Source organism: Lytechinus variegatus, chromosome 2, assembly GCF_018143015.1.
Source record: "Lytechinus variegatus isolate NC3 chromosome 2, Lvar_3.0, whole genome shotgun sequence".
NCBI lineage: Eukaryota > Metazoa > Echinodermata > Echinoidea > Temnopleuroida > Toxopneustidae > Lytechinus > Lytechinus variegatus.
The window spans coordinates 27,958,908-27,978,739 of record NC_054741.1 but is presented as its reverse complement, the minus strand read 5'-3'; the positions used below and the strand labels follow the sequence as shown (position 1 = coordinate 27,978,739).

The 19,832-nt window shown below is 37.7% G+C and overlaps 1 protein-coding gene across 1 annotated transcript; it reads right to left on the bottom strand.

The window, feature by feature from the left end:
* Positions 1–1,464: 1,464 nt before the first annotated feature.
* Positions 1,465–19,573, bottom strand: LOC121409720 (monocarboxylate transporter 13-like). The gene is made up of 4 exons (XM_041601629.1): positions 19,394–19,573; positions 4,536–4,767; positions 2,867–3,862; positions 1,465–2,178 (listed from the first exon to the last, which is right to left on the bottom strand). The coding sequence occupies exons 1-4, from the start codon at positions 19,571–19,573 to the stop codon at positions 2,033–2,035; spliced, it is 1,554 nt and encodes a 517-aa protein (XP_041457563.1). The 3' UTR covers positions 1,465–2,032.
* Between the last annotated feature and the right edge of the window lie 259 nt (positions 19,574–19,832).

The following is a 19,832-nucleotide window of genomic DNA, read 5'->3' as shown; positions in this document are numbered from 1 at the left end:
GACCAAAAACATAATCTTATGTTAAAAGATGGTGGTGTTGACGATGCCATCAGAAATGGTGCGCATTATACCGTCCACTATAAGCAGAAGAGACAAAACTCGAGCTAACTTTACATGCATTATTAGAAAATTGTGAATTTCATTATACCTAGTCCCCACTGTAATGATTTGCGTGACAATTCAAGTGGCGTAACACTGGAAAAAAATCGCAGTATCGTATCAGATCATATCAATTCAGTCGTGGAATTCGTATTGATCGTAGAAAATTTTGGATGGTTCAAAACTTTTCGCGATCAGTTACGAAGGCCAATCGTGGCTTCAGTAAAAGATCGCATGACAGTGGGGACGACGTATTTAGCCTCCCGCAAACCCCTGTTCCATCCCACCCCCACTTAAAAACGTAAATCTGGATACTTTGATATGACAATGTCATCACAACCAACACTGACTTGACCAATGTTACGTTATACTTTCTATTTTATGTTTCATATTTAAAAAAAAATGACGGTTCAGAGAACTACAGTCTGATAGTTTTTCATAGGCAAAATATCAAAATTGAGTACAATATGTATTATAATTGCACAATGTGCATAAAATAAATTGGACCATCATGATCGGTGTGTTCTGACCATTCATTTCGTAATATAATTTTCCATTTACCATGTTTGGAGCCAGGGGGGAAAGGAGCCCGAAGACCAATACAAAGTCAATTTGTCAGCAGCGATTTATTCAAGTATGGTTCTCCCAACCAATCGGAAATCTTAGAAATAGAGCATAATCCAACTTGCGACGGAATGATACAATCGCCATGATTCGACTTAAACTTCAGACCGAATGATTACAAAATATTTTATTTTATCATGCGCATAAAAAATCCAACATTTTGATGCGAGCATTTTTATATAGAAGATGTAAAAAACAAAACAAATGGAAATGCCCTTAAGTACCCCAGCTACGCTAGTGAAAACGGCACGGCCGTCACTAGACCTTGAGAGGTAGAATGTGCTACCTCCCATTAACATAATTATACATCTCTGGTGGGTGTTTCATAAAGCTGTTCGTAAGATAAGAGCGACTTTAAGAACGACTGGTGATCCTTTCTTTTGGTAAATGCAATACACCGTTGGCGATGGTATAGCGCGTAATAAAGGTTCACCAGTCGTGCTTAAAGTCGCTCTTAACTTTAACAGCTTTATGAAACGGCCCCTGATATCCCATACTCATCATGTCATCTGTAATATCCGTTTGTAAACTACTATTCACCTTGTCCATGACAGCGGCAGTGGCTCATGATAATGATTGCAAGCCATGATTTGTCCGACATTGCAACATCCATGATGTAATGCCATGTGATAGAATGGGATATCATGTTCTAGCGAAAATTCGGAGACGTAAAGTCGGCGTCGGTCGGCGAACGATTAGTTGACAATTTCGTGAATCCACGCCCCGGCGTTTTTGTCTGCGTCATTGTCTGCGTCATCCTCCCTTCCAAAAAGAACAAGGTTGTCCAAGAGGTTGGCATTTTGAAAGTACCCGTTAATGTTTCTCAAAAGAGATTATCAGCTTTAAAATGAATACCATTCTCTAAATATCAGTGGACAGAGTAAATCATCTCGAAATGAGACATCATGGTTGAAATATTTTTACTTTTTAACTCGACTAGCGACAAGTAATTTGGGTCTTTGGTTTAAATTGATTGATTAATTGATTATACTGTCCTTCGCTACCACTTAATTTAGACCAAAATGTGACTCACGGATGAGTCACAGTAATACCAACTATCCGAAACCCATCCCAACGACCAAATGAACAAAAACATATGCATTATTCTTTTTTCATTCGCATGGCCGAAATTTCGTCAACCAAATAAAAAAAAATGGTCAACTGAGTTCCTGACCAAGGTCGAAAGCTACGGTGTTCAGCTTCGGTGAGATAACCACGTGGTTCACCGATGTCCCGATACCCTGGTCCCCATGGAGAAGGTTGATGTGATTCATGGATGCATCTTCGAGGATCGGTCGGTCCTCCGTCCTCATGTAAGTACATGGTTCTTTGGTTGACATGGAATGAACCGCTTGAGCAACATGATGACTACAGAGAGAAGGGTCGAGGCGAATGTCATCCCACAGGCGACCATAAACGAGGCCAAGTATTCCCCAGATCGGTCCCTCAGCAAACCTGATGGCGAAGACAAGAACGTACAAGGAGGAAGAGATTAATGAATGTATAAGGTTAGCATGATACGCAACACTTTCGAGAGCTCTTGTCGGAACCGACTGTTCGATGTGTAATCCCCTCGAGTTACCAAGTGGCGTAACGGAATTCGTCTCCCGAGAGCTGATTCATCCAAAGGCACCATTTCTGAATGTGGAATTTTAAGTGATGAGATTGCAGTTTTCTCGGAAAGCAATGGAAAGTTTAGCACTGCTGATACATTTCTTATGAAATTATGAATCTTTCTCTATTTTTGCCCCGATTTTCGCCTCTCCATGAGCATTAAAATAATTTCAAATAATTTTCATGTGCGTTCTAATACCGCGAATTACAAAAGACATTTAACTTATTTATTTCAGCAATTTTCTCGACAGTATAAACTTAAAACATGACGAAAATTACATGAAACCTCGTCATTTTTTCCTTCAGCATGTTCCAAAATATTTTCAAGTACCTGTTATTTCTATTTACCTCATAAAGGGGGTTCAAGCAGAAATATGGCGTTCAAGAATAAGTGAACACACTTGTGAATTGAAATTCTGGTGACAACCTAATTGCGTTTTCATTTCTTCTAAAAAGTTGGAAACAAGGAAACAATTTTGCGTATTTTTCAATGTCTCCTATTGGAAAAGAAAGCTAAGTTGTAATTTACCTGCAAAAAGCCCTCCGACCGCTGCAGCAACCTCGCTGACCAGTCCCACAATACCAAGAGCAGTGGATCCAGCCCTTCTGTCCACTTCTTTCTGGACAACTACATTGAGAGACCTTACACTTCCAGTCCCAATGCCAAACAAAACGGCTGCAAAACAGCCTACGCTGTATTGTTGAAAGACTCCAAGAACAAGAATTCCGATTGTCATGATAAATTGCACTATGATGTAGAGGGGAAGGGGTTTGATGCAGCCCACCGTCACTAGGAAACCGTGACCGAACCGGACAACGGCCTGTGATATCCCCGTCGCCGAGAGGAGACCGGCTGATTCTATAGGTGTGAGACCCCTCTCCGTACCTGCAGCTGCCAGATACACGAAGACGGCAGAATAAGATGAGGTAGAAAGAAATATAACGAAGAGAAGAAGACCATGGAGAATGGTCGTAGGTACATCCGCCAGGATGGGCTCTTTTGTCCTTTGAACAACTTCCGGTTGGATGTGTTCATGGTGTTCGAAGCTCTCTGTCATCTCATGAGCTTCACTTCCGTCAAAACTGGTCATCAAGGTACTCTCTGCATATTGTTCATTGCCATTCTCCAGATGATGTCCACTTCCATGGCCGTTGGATATACTATGCTTGACCGGTGTCGAACCACCGTTTAACGTCACTCTTGATGAGGTGGTCTGATTGTCTATGAGTGCGATTGCGGATGCACTGTCATTGAGGCGCTCTGGTTTACCTTTCGGTATGGCCTTCCGGTCTCTGAGAAGTGCGCCAAAGACCATGGTGTTAAGGATGATGGCGGACGATATAAGGAGGGCACCCCGCCAGTTGTAAGTGTCTGAAAGAACGCGTGTGATTGGTGCAAAGACAGAGACGGCAAGCGAAGAACCCGATACGGTGATCCCATTGGCTAACGCGTAGGAGCGGGAATCGGGAAAGTTGTGCCGAATGAAGATCAAAGTTGCGATGTAAACCAGTGCTGACCCGATACCTAGAAAGGGGGAAAAATTAAATATTTGTTAATATCAGTTCTCTTTTTAACTTCATTTTTTTTTTAATAAGGTCGACTTCAGCCGATTGATATTTAATGAAAGTTGATACGTGTAACTTGGTTCGAAAACGTATCGACAAAAGCTGACTAGTCATTCCGTCGTCGACATGTCGTTGTTTGTATCTTACTTTACGATGTTTATTAAGATGGCTATCCTGTCAATGCTTTTTTTTTGCAAATCTGCCAAATCACGAGCAGTGTATATCATCACACACATTCATTTCAAAACATATATTAAATGAAGGGAAAAAGTAAGAAAGGAAGTAAGAATTCGTGAAAATGAATCGCTAACTGTATAAAATCATGTCTTGCTCATTAAACTAAGGAGTTACTTCCTGATGAAACACAACTAAGCTAAACGACAAATTCTCACTACAGCTTATGCATCGATGAAAAAAAATCGAACGACAATAATATTCTTCATTAACGAAATTTTTTCACATTTCTCTTGTGGCAGCAAGAGCAGATAAGAGGAGGAGGCGACGTCGGTGAAGTCTTTACCCGTTGCATTTATCGTCAGAGCATGATTATTTAATGACAATGATACTGTGTCTGTAATCATCAGCATTATAAGTCATAAGTATATTATCGAATCCAAGGAAATGATAGCTACCTGTTAAACAGACGACTCCGACTCCTACCATCGCGACACCATTAGCCCACGCAGTCATCATCACCCCTGCACCAGTCAGAAATCCTCCAGACATCACAACCACCCTTGATCCATATCGTTTGGCTAAGAACGATGCAAGAGGACCTAGAGTAAAACAGAAAAGAGAAACAATCTTATAATAACAACATCGTTTATTATTGAAAAATCTAGTATAGAAAAATTGTACAAATTGCTTTCAAGCGTGAGCTCTTTTCATCATAAACTTATAATTTTTCCAGTTAGTTATCTAGGAGGAATAATTTGTAAAGTGCTTAGAGGAGTTGTTTCGATGTACTGCAATGGCTATTTGAAATCGGAATATCAATATTACACAAAAAAATTGTATATTCAAAGAAAAATAAGCCTGAATGAAAGTTAGATTCTTTGTTGCAAAATAAGAACTTTGGTCTCGAGTATTATGAATTTGCTATCAGTGAATGATGTTTCTCCTCCTGGCTTACAAATCATTTTTGTATAGCGCCATCTCTTGTTACAATCTTCAGGAGGAAGCGATGAAAAAAAATTGTAAATGTAAATCGATAAGCAAAAGGAGATGGGGAATTTTTTTTTAAATGCTAGCATATCACGTAGTTATTGATTTCTGGGATGAGTCATTGACTCTTCCATGCATTTCAAGATCCAGGTTGAAAAATATCTTATAAGTATATACAATTATATTTCGATCATGTGTTTGTTTGCTTTTTCGAGGGGAGGGTGAGGTCATTTATTTTTTTCACTCTGTGCTAAACGAGATAGAAAAAAAAACAAGAGACCGTGTAGAAAATAAGTGGAAAGATGGAATAAAAGGAAGGGAGGTAAGATCCGAAGGGGGAAGGAATGAAAGAAAGGGATATAGAAGGACGGGGAGATGATGAAGGAAGAGGACAGAGGGGGGGGGGGGGGGCGGTGAAGGAAAGGTGGTTAAGCACGTTAAGAGGGCCAGAGGGGTAAAAAGATGAAACACAATACAGCGAGCGAAAGAGGGATAATGTTATCCGAGAAAGGGAAGGGTGAAAAGGATAAAGAAACGAAGAGAGGAAAAGGCGGGAGATATAATTCAAGTTCAGAATATAAGATGAGAAGTATGCACAGACGAAGATGGATGAATGTGTTTTCCATGTGTCATCGGGGATACATTTACATCTCTTGAATTCATCTGTTCACTCTTCGCACAGACTTAATGAAGATTTTAAATGGAGCAATTCAATAAACAGAGAACCGAAGAGCAACCATCAAGCAAGATGGGGGAAAATTACATCATAAAAAAGGGGTTCATGGAGAAAACACGTCTATTTTTGATGAGGCTGCATGGGGAATGTTTGGGGAATTTCCAGCGACGAAGAATAGCAACGGAAAAAAAATTCATGGACGAAATTAATGGATTCGTCAACGAGATTAATTTGTTGGTTGCTTCATTCATAGAGTGTTTTTGAAGGTTAGAAAGCCTCATTCATTCGCACTTGTCATGCATGTATGGTTTTTGTTAATGACTATGACGTTGAGAGGGTTGTAAAATATAGATATTTCATTATCATTGTGGATCAAACATCCTTCATCATAGCTATTATTAGAGTGACGGTATTATGATATCTGTTGTTATTCATCCCCGATGGTAGCAGTGGTGTTGATCATAATTCGAGATGTCGATTGATATATGGTAATGGCTTTTCTATTCGAGAAAATCAAATCCGCTGCTCGAATAATCGAATGATACCAAGAGTCAAAAAGGAAGGCGGGACAGAGAAAGAAAGAGAGGAAGAGAGAATATGCTAAATTAACATATTCTTGTCTTTTGGTCTTACAAATTGCTGCATAATGAGCAAGGTCATCGTATATATTTTGGTCGTTCAGTTCTGAAATACAGACGAAGCATTCTAAGTAATGATGACTATACGTCAGCATGGTCAGAGCAGGCAGTTGATTGTGAGCAGGCTGTACACATTACAAGTATTTTATTTTATGTGGATGTATTGGCCCGTATTCTGAAGTCAGGTTTAATTTAGACCAAGGTCTAACTCTGTGCTAAAATCATACATAGGGAGCCAAAAGTTAAAAAATATGTTTATATATGGTATATTTTTTATGTTTACTATGTTGTTTCCTTTTGCTTTCATAATGAAGAAAAATATATCACTTATCATTTCCAAACAATTATGAACAATTTGGGTGTCATAAGAGTTCATAAATTGAATGTGTATACTGTAAGGGATTTGTGCTCCAATTGGCCTCCATAGTTAAACCACAACTTTAAACCAGGGTTTAATTTAAATCTGAGTTCAGAATACGGGCCATTATGTCTATATTATATGCAAATAGATATGTCTAGTGCGTGATTTATCTCTGCATTTTTAATTGATTTTACTACTTATTTAATTGTTTGTATATTTCACGATTTTATTATAATAAAACATATAAAATAATAATTCTAATAATGATAAAGTAATGATCACTACAATTTCCAAGTCCTATAAGAAAAATGACATTGGAAATTGTTTTAGAATTTGATGTTAGTTGGCGTTGTTAGTGGTGGTTTTGATATCTAAAAAGCAATACATTTCCCGTGTCAAGATTATCTTCATCAAGTTCATCAATGAAAATATTTTGCACTTATGTAATTGCAATGGAAGCGATTTTTAGGCCGATGTAGAAATAATAGAATGAAAGGTTTATCTTCGCAGTCATGCTGCCATTGTAGAAGTGAATTCTTTTCAAGCATCCCTTACCATGCTTACATACCGATAATAAGCAAATTGCTATAAAAATATAGTTTTTTATTTCGTTTAAATTTGAATAACAGGAAAGTCGATACATCGCTCGAGTGAATTATATGAAGATTATGAACGTCAATCCATCAATTTCTAGAACCGCGAGAATGCGTTTAATTGCGAAACCAGGCTAAAATATTTAGAAGAATGTAAGGAGATATATGTATATCTTTCTGTTAGAGAGCTTCTTCATCGAGCATCCATACTAGGCCTTCCTGCAAACAGAATCATCCCCTTGTCTCATATTTCTTACTAGTATACCCAACCCGTCCAACTCTTTCCGAATGTTTTCCCAATTTAACCGAATATGTTATTCAGGATGTAACTAAAGCTCCCGTTCGAGTGTTATATTCGACAAGCAATGTTTTGATGAGGATATCACATTAAGCCTGACGGTGTGGTTCTCTTTTCTTTTTTTTTTTTTGCTTGCTTGCATCAATTTCCATGTCCCTTTTTCATCCTGGGCACTTACAAGTCTATATAAGGTAGGTCAATCTTCCCAAATGAATCATCTTGAATTCTCCTTAATCTATTAACCTTTGTCAAATAAAAATTAGCAAATAGACAATATCAGTTGACATTCTTGTGTTTCCACTTCCAAAGCGCCCCACCTCCATCCCAAGATCCCCATAATTAATGATATCTAAACACGATACTCATCAGGAATAAGAGTAATGTTTCCTATTGTATATCTATCAATACACCACACAAGGTATTTGGGAGGGGTTTCCTTAGGGGTATGGCAAAATGGAACGGAAAGGTTACGCATTTGGCTATGCATGGGACCGATGGCGAGCTTCGCTCCAGTGCAAATGACACGGCCTAATAGGACCCCAAACATGACCCATATCCAATTGCGCGGGTTTTTCAACACTTGGCGTGTCATCGCCAGATACTTTTCTATCTTCTGGGCCGCTGGAATCAATTCTCTTCTTTCTTTAGGCCATCGGGCGAAGTGTACGGAAATGATGGAGAAAGTTTCCCCCTACAAAAGGAAATATAATTAACCTGAGCCCACAGCCATGACAGCCATGACAGCACACAAATCCAGAATATTGGAGGTCAACCAAAATCAATTACTATAGAGATTTTCTTTATAAATATATTTCCCATGGCAAATCTATTCTGAATGAAAACAAGAGAATAACGTATATACGGCCCTTAGTATTACAAGATTATTGTTGATAATAAATAGCTCGACCTTTGCTATCTTAAACATTTTGAAACTTTACGTGTAGGAAAATACCTACTACTGAAAAAAGACAAAAAATATGTACATGTATAAATATGAATTTATAGCTTTGAACAATTACGTGTTGGCTATAATGAAATAATGTACCTCCTAATATGACACATAAACTTATTATCTTCAAATCTGGAGGCATATACTGGAGGAATGTTTAACATGATAATGAATAGTCACGTTCTTCTTCTCAGAACATTCTGCTTCCCTTCTCCCATCGGTAAGCAGACCCCCTTCCCTCTTGTTCAGCGTCTTGAATGCGATAAGGTATATATGCCTCTAATGTTAAACAGTTCGTGTTGTCTTTAGGGTGCATCCTGGCTGCCTCAGGGTATCAGGGTTGAGAAGTAATTTAGAGCTCCAGGCTCTGTCCCATGCATCCATCGTTTGGTCAGCTTGATGCCTGGCTAGTGTGATGGATGAGAAAGTCGGCCATCTTGTTCTCTTGGGACCCATCATCAGTTATTCAGATTGGTCATTGAATTAAGACGTGTTGATTTCATAGGATTTTCCTTTTTCCTTTTGTGTGTGTGTGTGTGTGTGTTGGATGAGGGGTGCGAGTTTGTGGGTGTTTTGCGATGTATTTTCTTTTGTAAAACTTTGGTCGATCATCTTTATTCATGAGTAAACTCTTTCAACAGAAATGATCCAGTAAAATGGCCAATAACCTGGAGACAAAAGAGTTGATACGTCGGGCAGAGATAGTTTGAGGTGAAATAAACAAAAGGTGGTGATTTCTAGCTGTATGTGGAAAACAATATATGCAAATGACGATTTTTTTTTATTTTTTTTTATAACCAGATCAAGGCTGAATTCATGCTTGTATAATAAAACATTATCAGACATGTGTGACTGTCTTTATGCCGGTTATCATCGTGCTACTTTATAGCGAATTGCGTATTGCAAAATTAATGTTTTAGCTGCTGACACTTGCAGAAATAAGATGCCAATTTTGAAATAATAAATCCATTTGAATTATTTGATAGAACACAATTTGAACACCCCCCCCCCTTCCCATCTCACTCCGAATTTCAAATGCTATCTAAATTCTTGAAAAATATTCCATTGCGTTCCAAGATTCATGAGCTTGTATTTACTGCCTCTGAAACGTGTTAAGATTAAAATACTGTTCTCCACAATCTTTATCAGTCATTGCTTCACCTGCCGCAGCCATGTTTTTCTAATAATTTGAGCAGTTAATGGAATCTGTGGATATCATTCTGGCAGCATTAACTTTCATGCATGTAAAATGTATTGAACATCACGATTTTCACATCAGTTAATGTCGTTTGCCATCAATGCTCACTATTGAATTAACCGAGGCTCTGCTTGAAAAACAAGACAGTTCTGCTGCGTCATTTTTTCTTACTTATTGCTTTAATGATCTTGAAGAGTTCTGCAAATGTAAAACAAAATGAACGACATAAAATCGTTGCTTGCATCTACAGATGTGAGTCAAAATGTTAGATCATTTAAATGATGAATCTGAGATGTGATAAAAAAAAATATTCGTTGAATGCTCGCCTTTCAGTGCCAGACAGAAGTCGTTGACATTTCAAGCACCCTTACAAGAGCTAGACGACAGTGTTGCAAGAATATGACCTTTCAGATAAAATATAACTTGAAGAGAGCCAAAGCAACGAGGGAGAAGACTTAGTTCAACATCAATTTAATGTGCTAAGGAGGTGTTACCTCAATCCATCAAAACATGAACATGGCGAAGGGGTGGAAACACGAATGGAGAAAACGTGGAGAAGGTATCGCAAAAGATGACTATATTGTGTTCTCAAATCAAAATCGATATGTAACATCGTGGCGCCATTAGAAGGCCTCTGGTAGACACATACACACATCATCCCTTCCGCATGCAAGCATACCAAGTAAAACCCTCCCATCAATAAAAGAATCTAGAAATGATAAAAAACAAGAATGTTTTCGTCACTGAATCGTACATGGATCTCGTTTGCATCTTCCCCCACACTCTCACACACAGACACACCCTCACCCACACACACGCACAAGGCGGACCGGTAACATGACGATGCCACGCCAACACTGCAAAATTCCTCGGAGTAACATTTATCCTCCGGGCGATAGCTTTTACAGCGAAGGTAAACTTAAATCCATCTCCCTTAGCAAACTAAAAGCCCCCCTCCAGCATGTTTAGAACTTCCCCTGCGGAAACTACCGAAAAAGACATTCATCACACTTTGCGGGCCACCATCCACATATACCTGTCGAGTATACTCATCTCATGAAGATAGCTGGTGGGATTCGGCCATACTAGTAGTCAAGTTTTTCATTAAGAACGTGTCATTGAATAACTAGGACTACGAGGACAAACTTCAAGTCAACAACTTACATGAACATGATGAATCAAAGGGGACAGGACGTGCGGTAGGAGTTGAAGAGCAGGAATGGGAATGTTTTTAGGAATGAACACGACGAGAGTGTAATCAAGATAAATCATAACACGTAAAAACATTTTTAAGCAAATGTAGAGAAACACTGTCATTAAACAACTAATGTACAATTATGTCTGAGAGGCAGCTTCTTATGATATAATAACCAGTAATAATGGATTGTCTGCACGAATTAAGACGTTCAGTCCCATTTAATGCGTCACTGATTATACTACTAATAAAGAGCCTTATAAACAAAGTGAATTTAATAGAATTCCATTAAGAACGGTTTATTACACTTTTACATCTTGATGTGATAAATTCTTGACTTTTGCCAGCCATTGACAAGTCATATAATCAAGAAAACCCACAAGTCATCGCCATTGAGAGAGAGCAAATCTAATCAGCACAAATTAGGCCTCGTCGCCAGGTTGGATTTACAACGTTCTAGCCTCATTCTGACGACACCCACGTGCAGAAAATGGAGATTGAAATTGAATTTCCATTTCAAATCCCTTCTCTTTCTGACTCTCCTTCGATTGAATCAGACTTGACCATGCTTACAGGTTCATTGAAGGTCGAGAGTATTAGTTGGGGAAAGTGCCCCTAGGTGTGTCACCCCCGTTTCACCTCGGGATGAATATTAATTACATTATACGAAGAGTTCCGAGTGGAACACGGTGGTTTCCGAATGGCATACACCCTGGACGTAATTAAGAAGAGTGCGTCAGAGGCCCCTTCATTGGATTGTTCCTCATTACTGGTGATTAAAGGTAATAATGTAATATAATTTGACTCAAATTGTCACGAATTCATATTGTCACGAAATACCCGAAACAAGGCCTACTGAGTGTATTATAGTGTTTTCAAACTATACATTCATGAATACATTCCCACTCTATAGGTCACACGATATTGCAAAACAACTGCTTAAATGGTACAAAACTCGGTTTATGAAAACACTGTAACTAAAATACACTTCAAAAAAGGGCCATCGTTGCAATCGTTCAAGATTTATTTCAAAAAGTATCTTTCTGACCAATTGTTAAAAAAAAATATTTTAAAGTACAATTTCCCCTTCTTTTTATTTGTATGTTTCCTGTAACAATTTTGTAATTATGTTATAAACACTTTAAAATTTCAAGCACGTTGTTGATATCCGCCACTCACTTTAAATCAATTGTTAAAATAGTTAAAATTCTTATACATTTGTTTAAATTGTTTGATTTTTAAACAACTTGTTTAAAAGTTTAAACAATATTTGCGAGAGTGACGGCCTTCAACAACGTGCTTATTTTTTTAAAGCGTTTCTATAGTGTACTATGTGCAATTTCTTTTAGTACAGAATTCTCGTTGTCATAGTTATTTCAAGATATACACCTAGAATTTTATATAGGTAACTTTTTTCAGTTAATTGGTTATCTGTTGTATTATTTCGTTTCCCTTCTGATGATATTGTTATATCAGTATTACATGAATATTTTTCAATCGTTGAATAAACAAATTTATTAGAAATTACAAAAAAATGAAGTGATGCATGAAAGAAAATGGTAATTACCCAAATCGAGCGTATATATACCAACGATGGAAATACCAATACCACACACAATATTTTTTCAAATGAAACTTTCAAGAACCTCAATGCATGTGCCATATTTCATTTCTGCAAGCATCTGTATAAACAGCAAAATATGCTTTTGAAACCAATCAAAGCAAAATAAATCCCAAAATAAAAGTCCACCCCACTTTTATCTTAAAGAGGGCGATGTCAGTTCTATAATTATACACAAGGTATAACGTCTCAGCTTTGTTCAAAAGCAAGTCAAGGGTTTTATTATCCTATTATAAGGAAGGGGGTAGTGACGACTTTTAGACTTTTATAAGTGACGGTATGATATGAATTATGGGCCGAATTCCGTCATATCGTATGACGCATTGTCGTTTGATAATATGACCAGAGGGTTCGGATTACAAACTGTCTCCAATTTATGATTTTTTTAAGTTCACAACAGGTTGAAATATAAAAAGAAAACAATCGGTATCAAGTTCTTATAAAATTGTCTGAAATCGGAAAATATCAAGGACTATAAAGCCTAGAATGTCTTGTCCAATTTCTGATGAAATTTAATCTAATCGCCCCAATTCTTAAAATGTGAATGCAATTATGATTTTTATTACTTATACAAAACTCCCTTTAAAGACTACTTTCAAAGTGATGGGTTCTGATATTTTATAGGCATGAAGAACTAAGATAATGGATCAAAAGGTTATACTTTGAAGGAATTATTTTCACGACTTGAAGACAGAAACAACTCTGTTTTGAACCTTGATCATGTTGATATGAAAGTTCGACCAAAAAATGAAATGTATCCAGGTGGTTTTAAAACGAACTTGATCAAATGTTAATATCTCTGAAATGGCTTAGAAAGGAGTAAATACGAATGGTATTGAAAATGGAAGTAAACGGTTGGTATGAATACTTAAAGGTATTGTTTAACTTTGTGAGCAGCCGATTTAAAAAATTCTCAAACCAGGATGAAACATGTGTACAAGTGCATGTATTAGAACTAATAAACCCTGAAAACAACCATTATTGAGAATGAAAAGCTAAAACTGCAAGGCAAACCCCGATTTTGTAAATAGGCGTCTTATAGACGCCTAAATAGTACACATAAGTGTATGGGATGAAATTAAGATGGTGTTTCAGGTCACTTTATATTTCAATTTTTGAAGCACTAAATAATTATTTTTGAATGCATTTTTTTCTGGGCTTCATTTTTGTAACATATCACAGACACAGGTGACAAGTGTGACCTTCTAGCTCAGATTTGTTAAAAGTCAAACCAATGTTAACCAATCACTTTAAAATCCGATTTCATCCTCCTTTCAATTCAATTTTAAATATCCAATTATTTTACACGGTGAAGGGGGTTTTGTTCAGACTTTTGTTCTCAAACCATCGAATCCGCCCTATATCCATGCTTCTCAAACACATCTTTGAATATTGTGGTCGTCCGTAATTTTCAAAAATGTCCCCCATCTAAAATATGAAATGGCAGCGGAATCCGCATTTGTCATTGGTTATTGCAGCACAATGCAGATAGATGCTTCTATATAGCCATGATAGCGGTTTGGGCCAATTCTTCATTCTCATATTTTTCAGCGTGAGATGAGGAAAGGCTCGGTACATATCTTTTCATTAGTACATGGAGGTCATAGCGAGGTTGAAAATGAGCCGAGCTGAGGAGAAGGCTCTGATGGGATGCTTGCAAATGAACTCTCTATTTTTGTTTTCCGCCGTTGTTCTATTCCGGCATGTAATATATCTGATTACTTTCTTCGTGTAGAGCAATGGAGACGAGGCCTTTATTGAAATGTATACCGTGGATCCTAACTAAAGTGCTGGGATAGTGGAAATATTATTGGATTGTTAAAGTGGAACAAAGGCGGGCGGACGTGAAATGGGAGGGAAACATGGGGGCCGTTTGAGCAGCAAAATTTGTCGGTTCTTAAGAGCACTTAGCTGTTTGACTCTGTGCTGCCGCCCAAATTTGAGACAGAAAGAGTGGCACCTGTAATTCAGATCTCGTCCAGTTAAATGTGATGGAAGGAGCCTTTTTTATCATTTCAAGTGTTGCTCCTAGTCCCTTGTGTCGCAATCACACGACAGAATAAATTTATCTAAATTTGACAAACAAGGGAAGACACCGCGCATGTGTTTTCAGTACATCTCAAAATTTGGCGGATATATGCGCTCGTGTTGACCGTTAGTGAAATGAAGCACATGATAACATTAATTTTGTGTAATGTTCAATTCGCGTGTTAAGACTCACATCGGCGCGAAGTTTAATTCGCTCAAATGTAAAAGGGAGACGATGGTAACAAAATAAGACAAGAAATTCAGGGGTAGCGAGAGAAAAAAATCGAAAGGTGTAGGCCTCCAGCATGTATGCATGCATAGCCTAATCTATTTCACATCTTTGGGCGTTCGAAAATTAAAATTATAGGACGACTCCAGGCGGAATAAGCAAGAAATTGTTAAAGTGAAAAAAAAAATGCACACTCATATTGCCCTGACCCCTCCTTCTATTTACCTCACCTCAATCTACGAAACTTATATCTCCATGGTAACGTATTTTAAACGTTCGAGGAACTTGAATCAGACGGACGTTCATGAAGTATTATGCTGGAATTAAATTCTATCCGCATCCCGAATGTATCATATGTTTTAAATCAGTGCATTTATCGAAGTAGTGATGTTTATTGGATACTTGTGTCTCGAAACCAATTTAGCCAAGCCGGATAAATAAATTGGAGGCGTTATTTTTCATATCCGAACAAACGTTGCACGCCTATGTGCGCACCGCCCAAACGCTTCAAGAAAAAAAATATGAATCATTTAAGTTTGATATCCGACATCTAATTCTGAAATCCCTTTCAGACAAAGAACATTAAACTGTTTGTATATTCAACGGAGTCCCCAATTCGATAAATGACAATTGTAAAATAATCAACGCAGGCTTGGAACATGGAGAGCTTTTGGTCACATGTAAAAAGGCATATCAGATTGCTATATCAGATACTTTGGTGAATGTATTGCTGTGAAATCGAAATGATCAAAATAATATTTACATCCATATTTCAATTTACTTCTAATATTTTCCGTCATAATCTTAATGATATATTCTGTGGCATGAAGCATTGCTCATTCAGAAGAGACAACTAATAAGAGGGAATCCCGACAAATATAAATTCAAATGTTAGGCGTATCTCCTTTTAACTAAACAACCGCGTATATATCTCCACACTTTTGATGATTTCCACAACTGAAAAGGAAGAAAAAAAAAGACGACCTTCAAAAGGCGAAAAGGATATACGTAAAGGGTTTAGATAAAGGTTAAACAAATTGTAAATCGAACAGATAAACATAGAACTCTGTTTGGAGGTGTTTAATTAGCACCTGTTACTGAAAATTTGAGACAAGTTTTGTGTTCGGTTGTACTTCCAACCTATTTCGTTCCCACTGACATGTGAACACGGTGAACTGTTCACACAATACACGTTTAATACATGTATATGGACAAACGCGATTCAACAACTGCAGTTATATCCGATGTGAATGTATACAGAAGTATTAAAACAAAGGAGTTGAAAATTGGTATGACAGAGGTGTCAGAACCAGCATGTTTGGAGGCTGTGCAACCGAGGCATTGCTGCAATTAATCGATTTAGGCGCCCGTCCTAACCACAAATATAATTTATAGCATGGATTATAACAAATATAATTTCATTGTGATATATCAAATTGAAATATGAAAGGTCAGTCTATGACTGACGTTTCCTCAAATCAACATCAACAGATAAAATTATCATAATGCTCTATATCGACAGCTAAATTTGCAAGCTTGATAGGGGGCCTATATCATTACATTAGGGGGGGGGGGGTATTTACAAACTTTTATCGTATCAGACAGGTCAGAATATAATATATTGCTTCATTTGATTTATATCACTTAATAGATAAAGACGGTGTACAGCTAAGAATCAAAATCTGATACGAATTTAAAATGGCGACAATATTTACCCCGTATTTATTCGTTTTTATTTTCCATACCATTTATTTTACAGCAATGTTCAATATTATTAACTGTCCTATATTTCAATTTTTGTTAACATTGGAATCAAATACAATTTCTGTTCACGCGTGAGGCAAGATGAGTTGGAGGCCATTGCGTAAATCTTCAAAATGAGCAGAGATTGTCATATCAAAGAATAGTGACAAAGAGGACCATTAATTTGGGACAGTATTGATTTGAACATTATGGAATGAGTATGAAAATGAGGAAGATGACACACGTAATTTATTAATAAAGTACTGATGGAAGTTATGGATTTATTTTCTCTATCGGGAGAGGAAGCAACTTTTGAGATTAAACTTTTATGTGTCCCGGGAAGTAAAGTGAAAAATAAAAGAATTCAGATGTTAATACAGGAGACATGACTCAAATCTGTGGTTTCTCTTATCGATGAAATCATGAAAGTTACCGAAAATTGTTATTTTCATGTCTTCCGACCGTCTCCATTGTTGTGGCATTCACCTTGAATTGATTTGTCATATATATATCAAAAACTAAATAAACATCTATGACATATCTTATTCATTTGGTTAGCTTTATCATTCATTAGAGCTTGCCGGCAATTCTGTGACATTGTGACGATAAGGAATTGCCTATTAATTTTGTTATAGACTAAAATAATGTTCCATATCACATATCCTTGTGTTTCATTGTCTGCATTGATTTAGGAATTGCTACAAGCCCGGAACAAGGTTACGAGTTATCAGGTAGTACAAATTAATTCGGATGCGCTATTAACAAAGTTTGGCTGCTGAAATTCGATTGTATTATCATTCATTCAAAAGAAAATGACTGTTAACCTCAAAGTGGTCATGACACTTTGAAGTCAATTTAGACGTTGTTTCTGAGCTCTCCACAGACAAGACAGACCTCAATGATCTGATGATGATTTTGACTCATTTTCTTTAACATGTCACTGTATCTCACATGAACTTGTCATAAGGGTAATACAATAGCCCCAGAAGCAAGGAATGCCTCATAAAACCAAAACGGATCACACCCACAGCAACGAACTTAATCAAGTTGAGGCCCGATACTGCAACAATCATTAGACTTTTTTAAATTGAGAAGGTACTTTTCAACATCAATTTGGCGAATTTTAAGAAAAAAGGGCGGTACATTGGGGCTACTTCGAATTTGCCACATTTAGTTACCAACCGCATCACAGAATTCAATGGTCGGTTTCTTGAAAGGATCACGAATACAATCCCCCGGAGAACCCTTTAACGGCAAAGGTTTCCGGGGCCCCGTTTCACAAAGAGTTGCGATCGATCCGATCAACCACAACTATGGAAAGCCAACATCTATAATGCAAATTTGTTCAAAATAGTTTTCTATATAGGCCTATGATGTATATTCACACATCCATCGTTCTCTTGAAGATTAAGTGTGATTCTTTTTGTTTACTAAGGAGATTGTGCAAATTTCTTGTAGAAAAAATAATGGTAAGGATGGATTTCCACAAAATTAAGATTGATTGGATCAATCGTAACTGTATGTAAGACGGGATCCAGGATGTGCACGAAACGCCAAATAATTGCGTCAGTCCGACAGCCCTTAGAGTTCGAATCAACCGAACTACAAAATCAGCATGATGTTCATGTTGTTACTTAAGAAGATTTGATTTGTTTTCACTTGTTTGAATAATTTGTTATTGCTTGCTATTTCTATGAATCTTGAAAATTAATTAAGACTTGAATATTAAAAACAAAGTTTTGATTTTAATTTTTAATATTCAACATTATCAATGAGGCCTGGTAAGTGACAAGAAGGAGTTCAGACCTGTCAAACTTTGATACTTGATGACTGATTTACTTGACCGTAATGACAGCATGATATCGATGAATAATAATTCAAATCAAGGGTACTGCATGTCAACTGGAGCCCCTCTATTATGTGCCTAATGAGGGTTAATGCTTTAAACCAAACACCCTTCATTGTGTTTATCATGGCCTTCGTATCTGGTTTCGGACCAGGGTCGTCCGATCACGAGACTCGCCTCCCTACCGCTAAGCCTCCCAGGACTGTCTGCTTGGGATGAGACATCCCGCCACACCCTGAAATGTTCCTTTCCCCCTCTACGTGTGAATGTGACAATATCCCATGAATGTGACAATATCCCATGAATATGTAAAGAGACCTTACAAGTTTGTAGACATGGTGGATGAGCTACCTTGAAAGGAGTCTGGTCGCCTCATCCGTCTTCACTCAAGTACACAGAATCCGATACACGAACTACTCAGGCATAAACAACATCAGATGAGACATGATACCATGAAAGGGGCGACCTCCCGGGTTTGAATATCCCCATCAGTCTTCATGGGGCCGAACGAGGCTGATGAAGCAAGCCACTTATTTTTTTTAAATGATGGTAAATCAGCAAACAATATGCATTTCAACTCTTTACATGCGTGCTCTATTTTCTTTAATTTTAAAATCAAGCAAAATTATTTCGGTCAGCTTGATTATTGACCTCAAACGTAGCCAAATATATATTTTTCTTTCTCCACGTTCTTGTGGTGAAGATATAAGGAAACACAATTTCTACGGGTACGTTTTTAGACATGACGTGACCTTTCACTTTGTAATTTAATCCTTCTCTAGTATTTTTGCTGCCAATAACCTCATCTGCTCATGTACTTTCCACTTTAGTACTCACAGTACGAACCATAACATTAGGATATGCATATTTTCATGTAAAAACCTGTTTTCACACATATATCCAACCTGTCACTCCCTCTCTCCTCTCTCTCTTACACACGCACACACACACCCACACACGCACACCTATACCCTTCCCTCCATCAGGGTAAAACCTTGTGTACAAAACAATGTCTTCAACCTTCTTAGGTGGGCCTCCTATCTCAGACATGCAATAGCCAAGAGATAGTCCTACTTCCTGTCCTCTCCGCGCGATGTTTACATCTACGTCAGATAACGGTCGGTCCAGCATGCTCCCAATGCAACAGTCGCACCACCGAGACCGACTCCAGACCGACCAAGGTCTCTTTGTGTGATTTCCCATGACCTGCTATCGGTCGACAGGGATTCGGTTTCGTGGGTGTGACTGTGGCACATGAGACATAAACATTGGAGGACTCGCGCGTAAGTAAACCAACAGAACATGGCGACACCAAAGTCCATCTTCCCATGTGCCCACATCATCCAGAGGGTTTTGGAATCTTAAGTTTGTTTTTTGAAGAAGTGGGTCG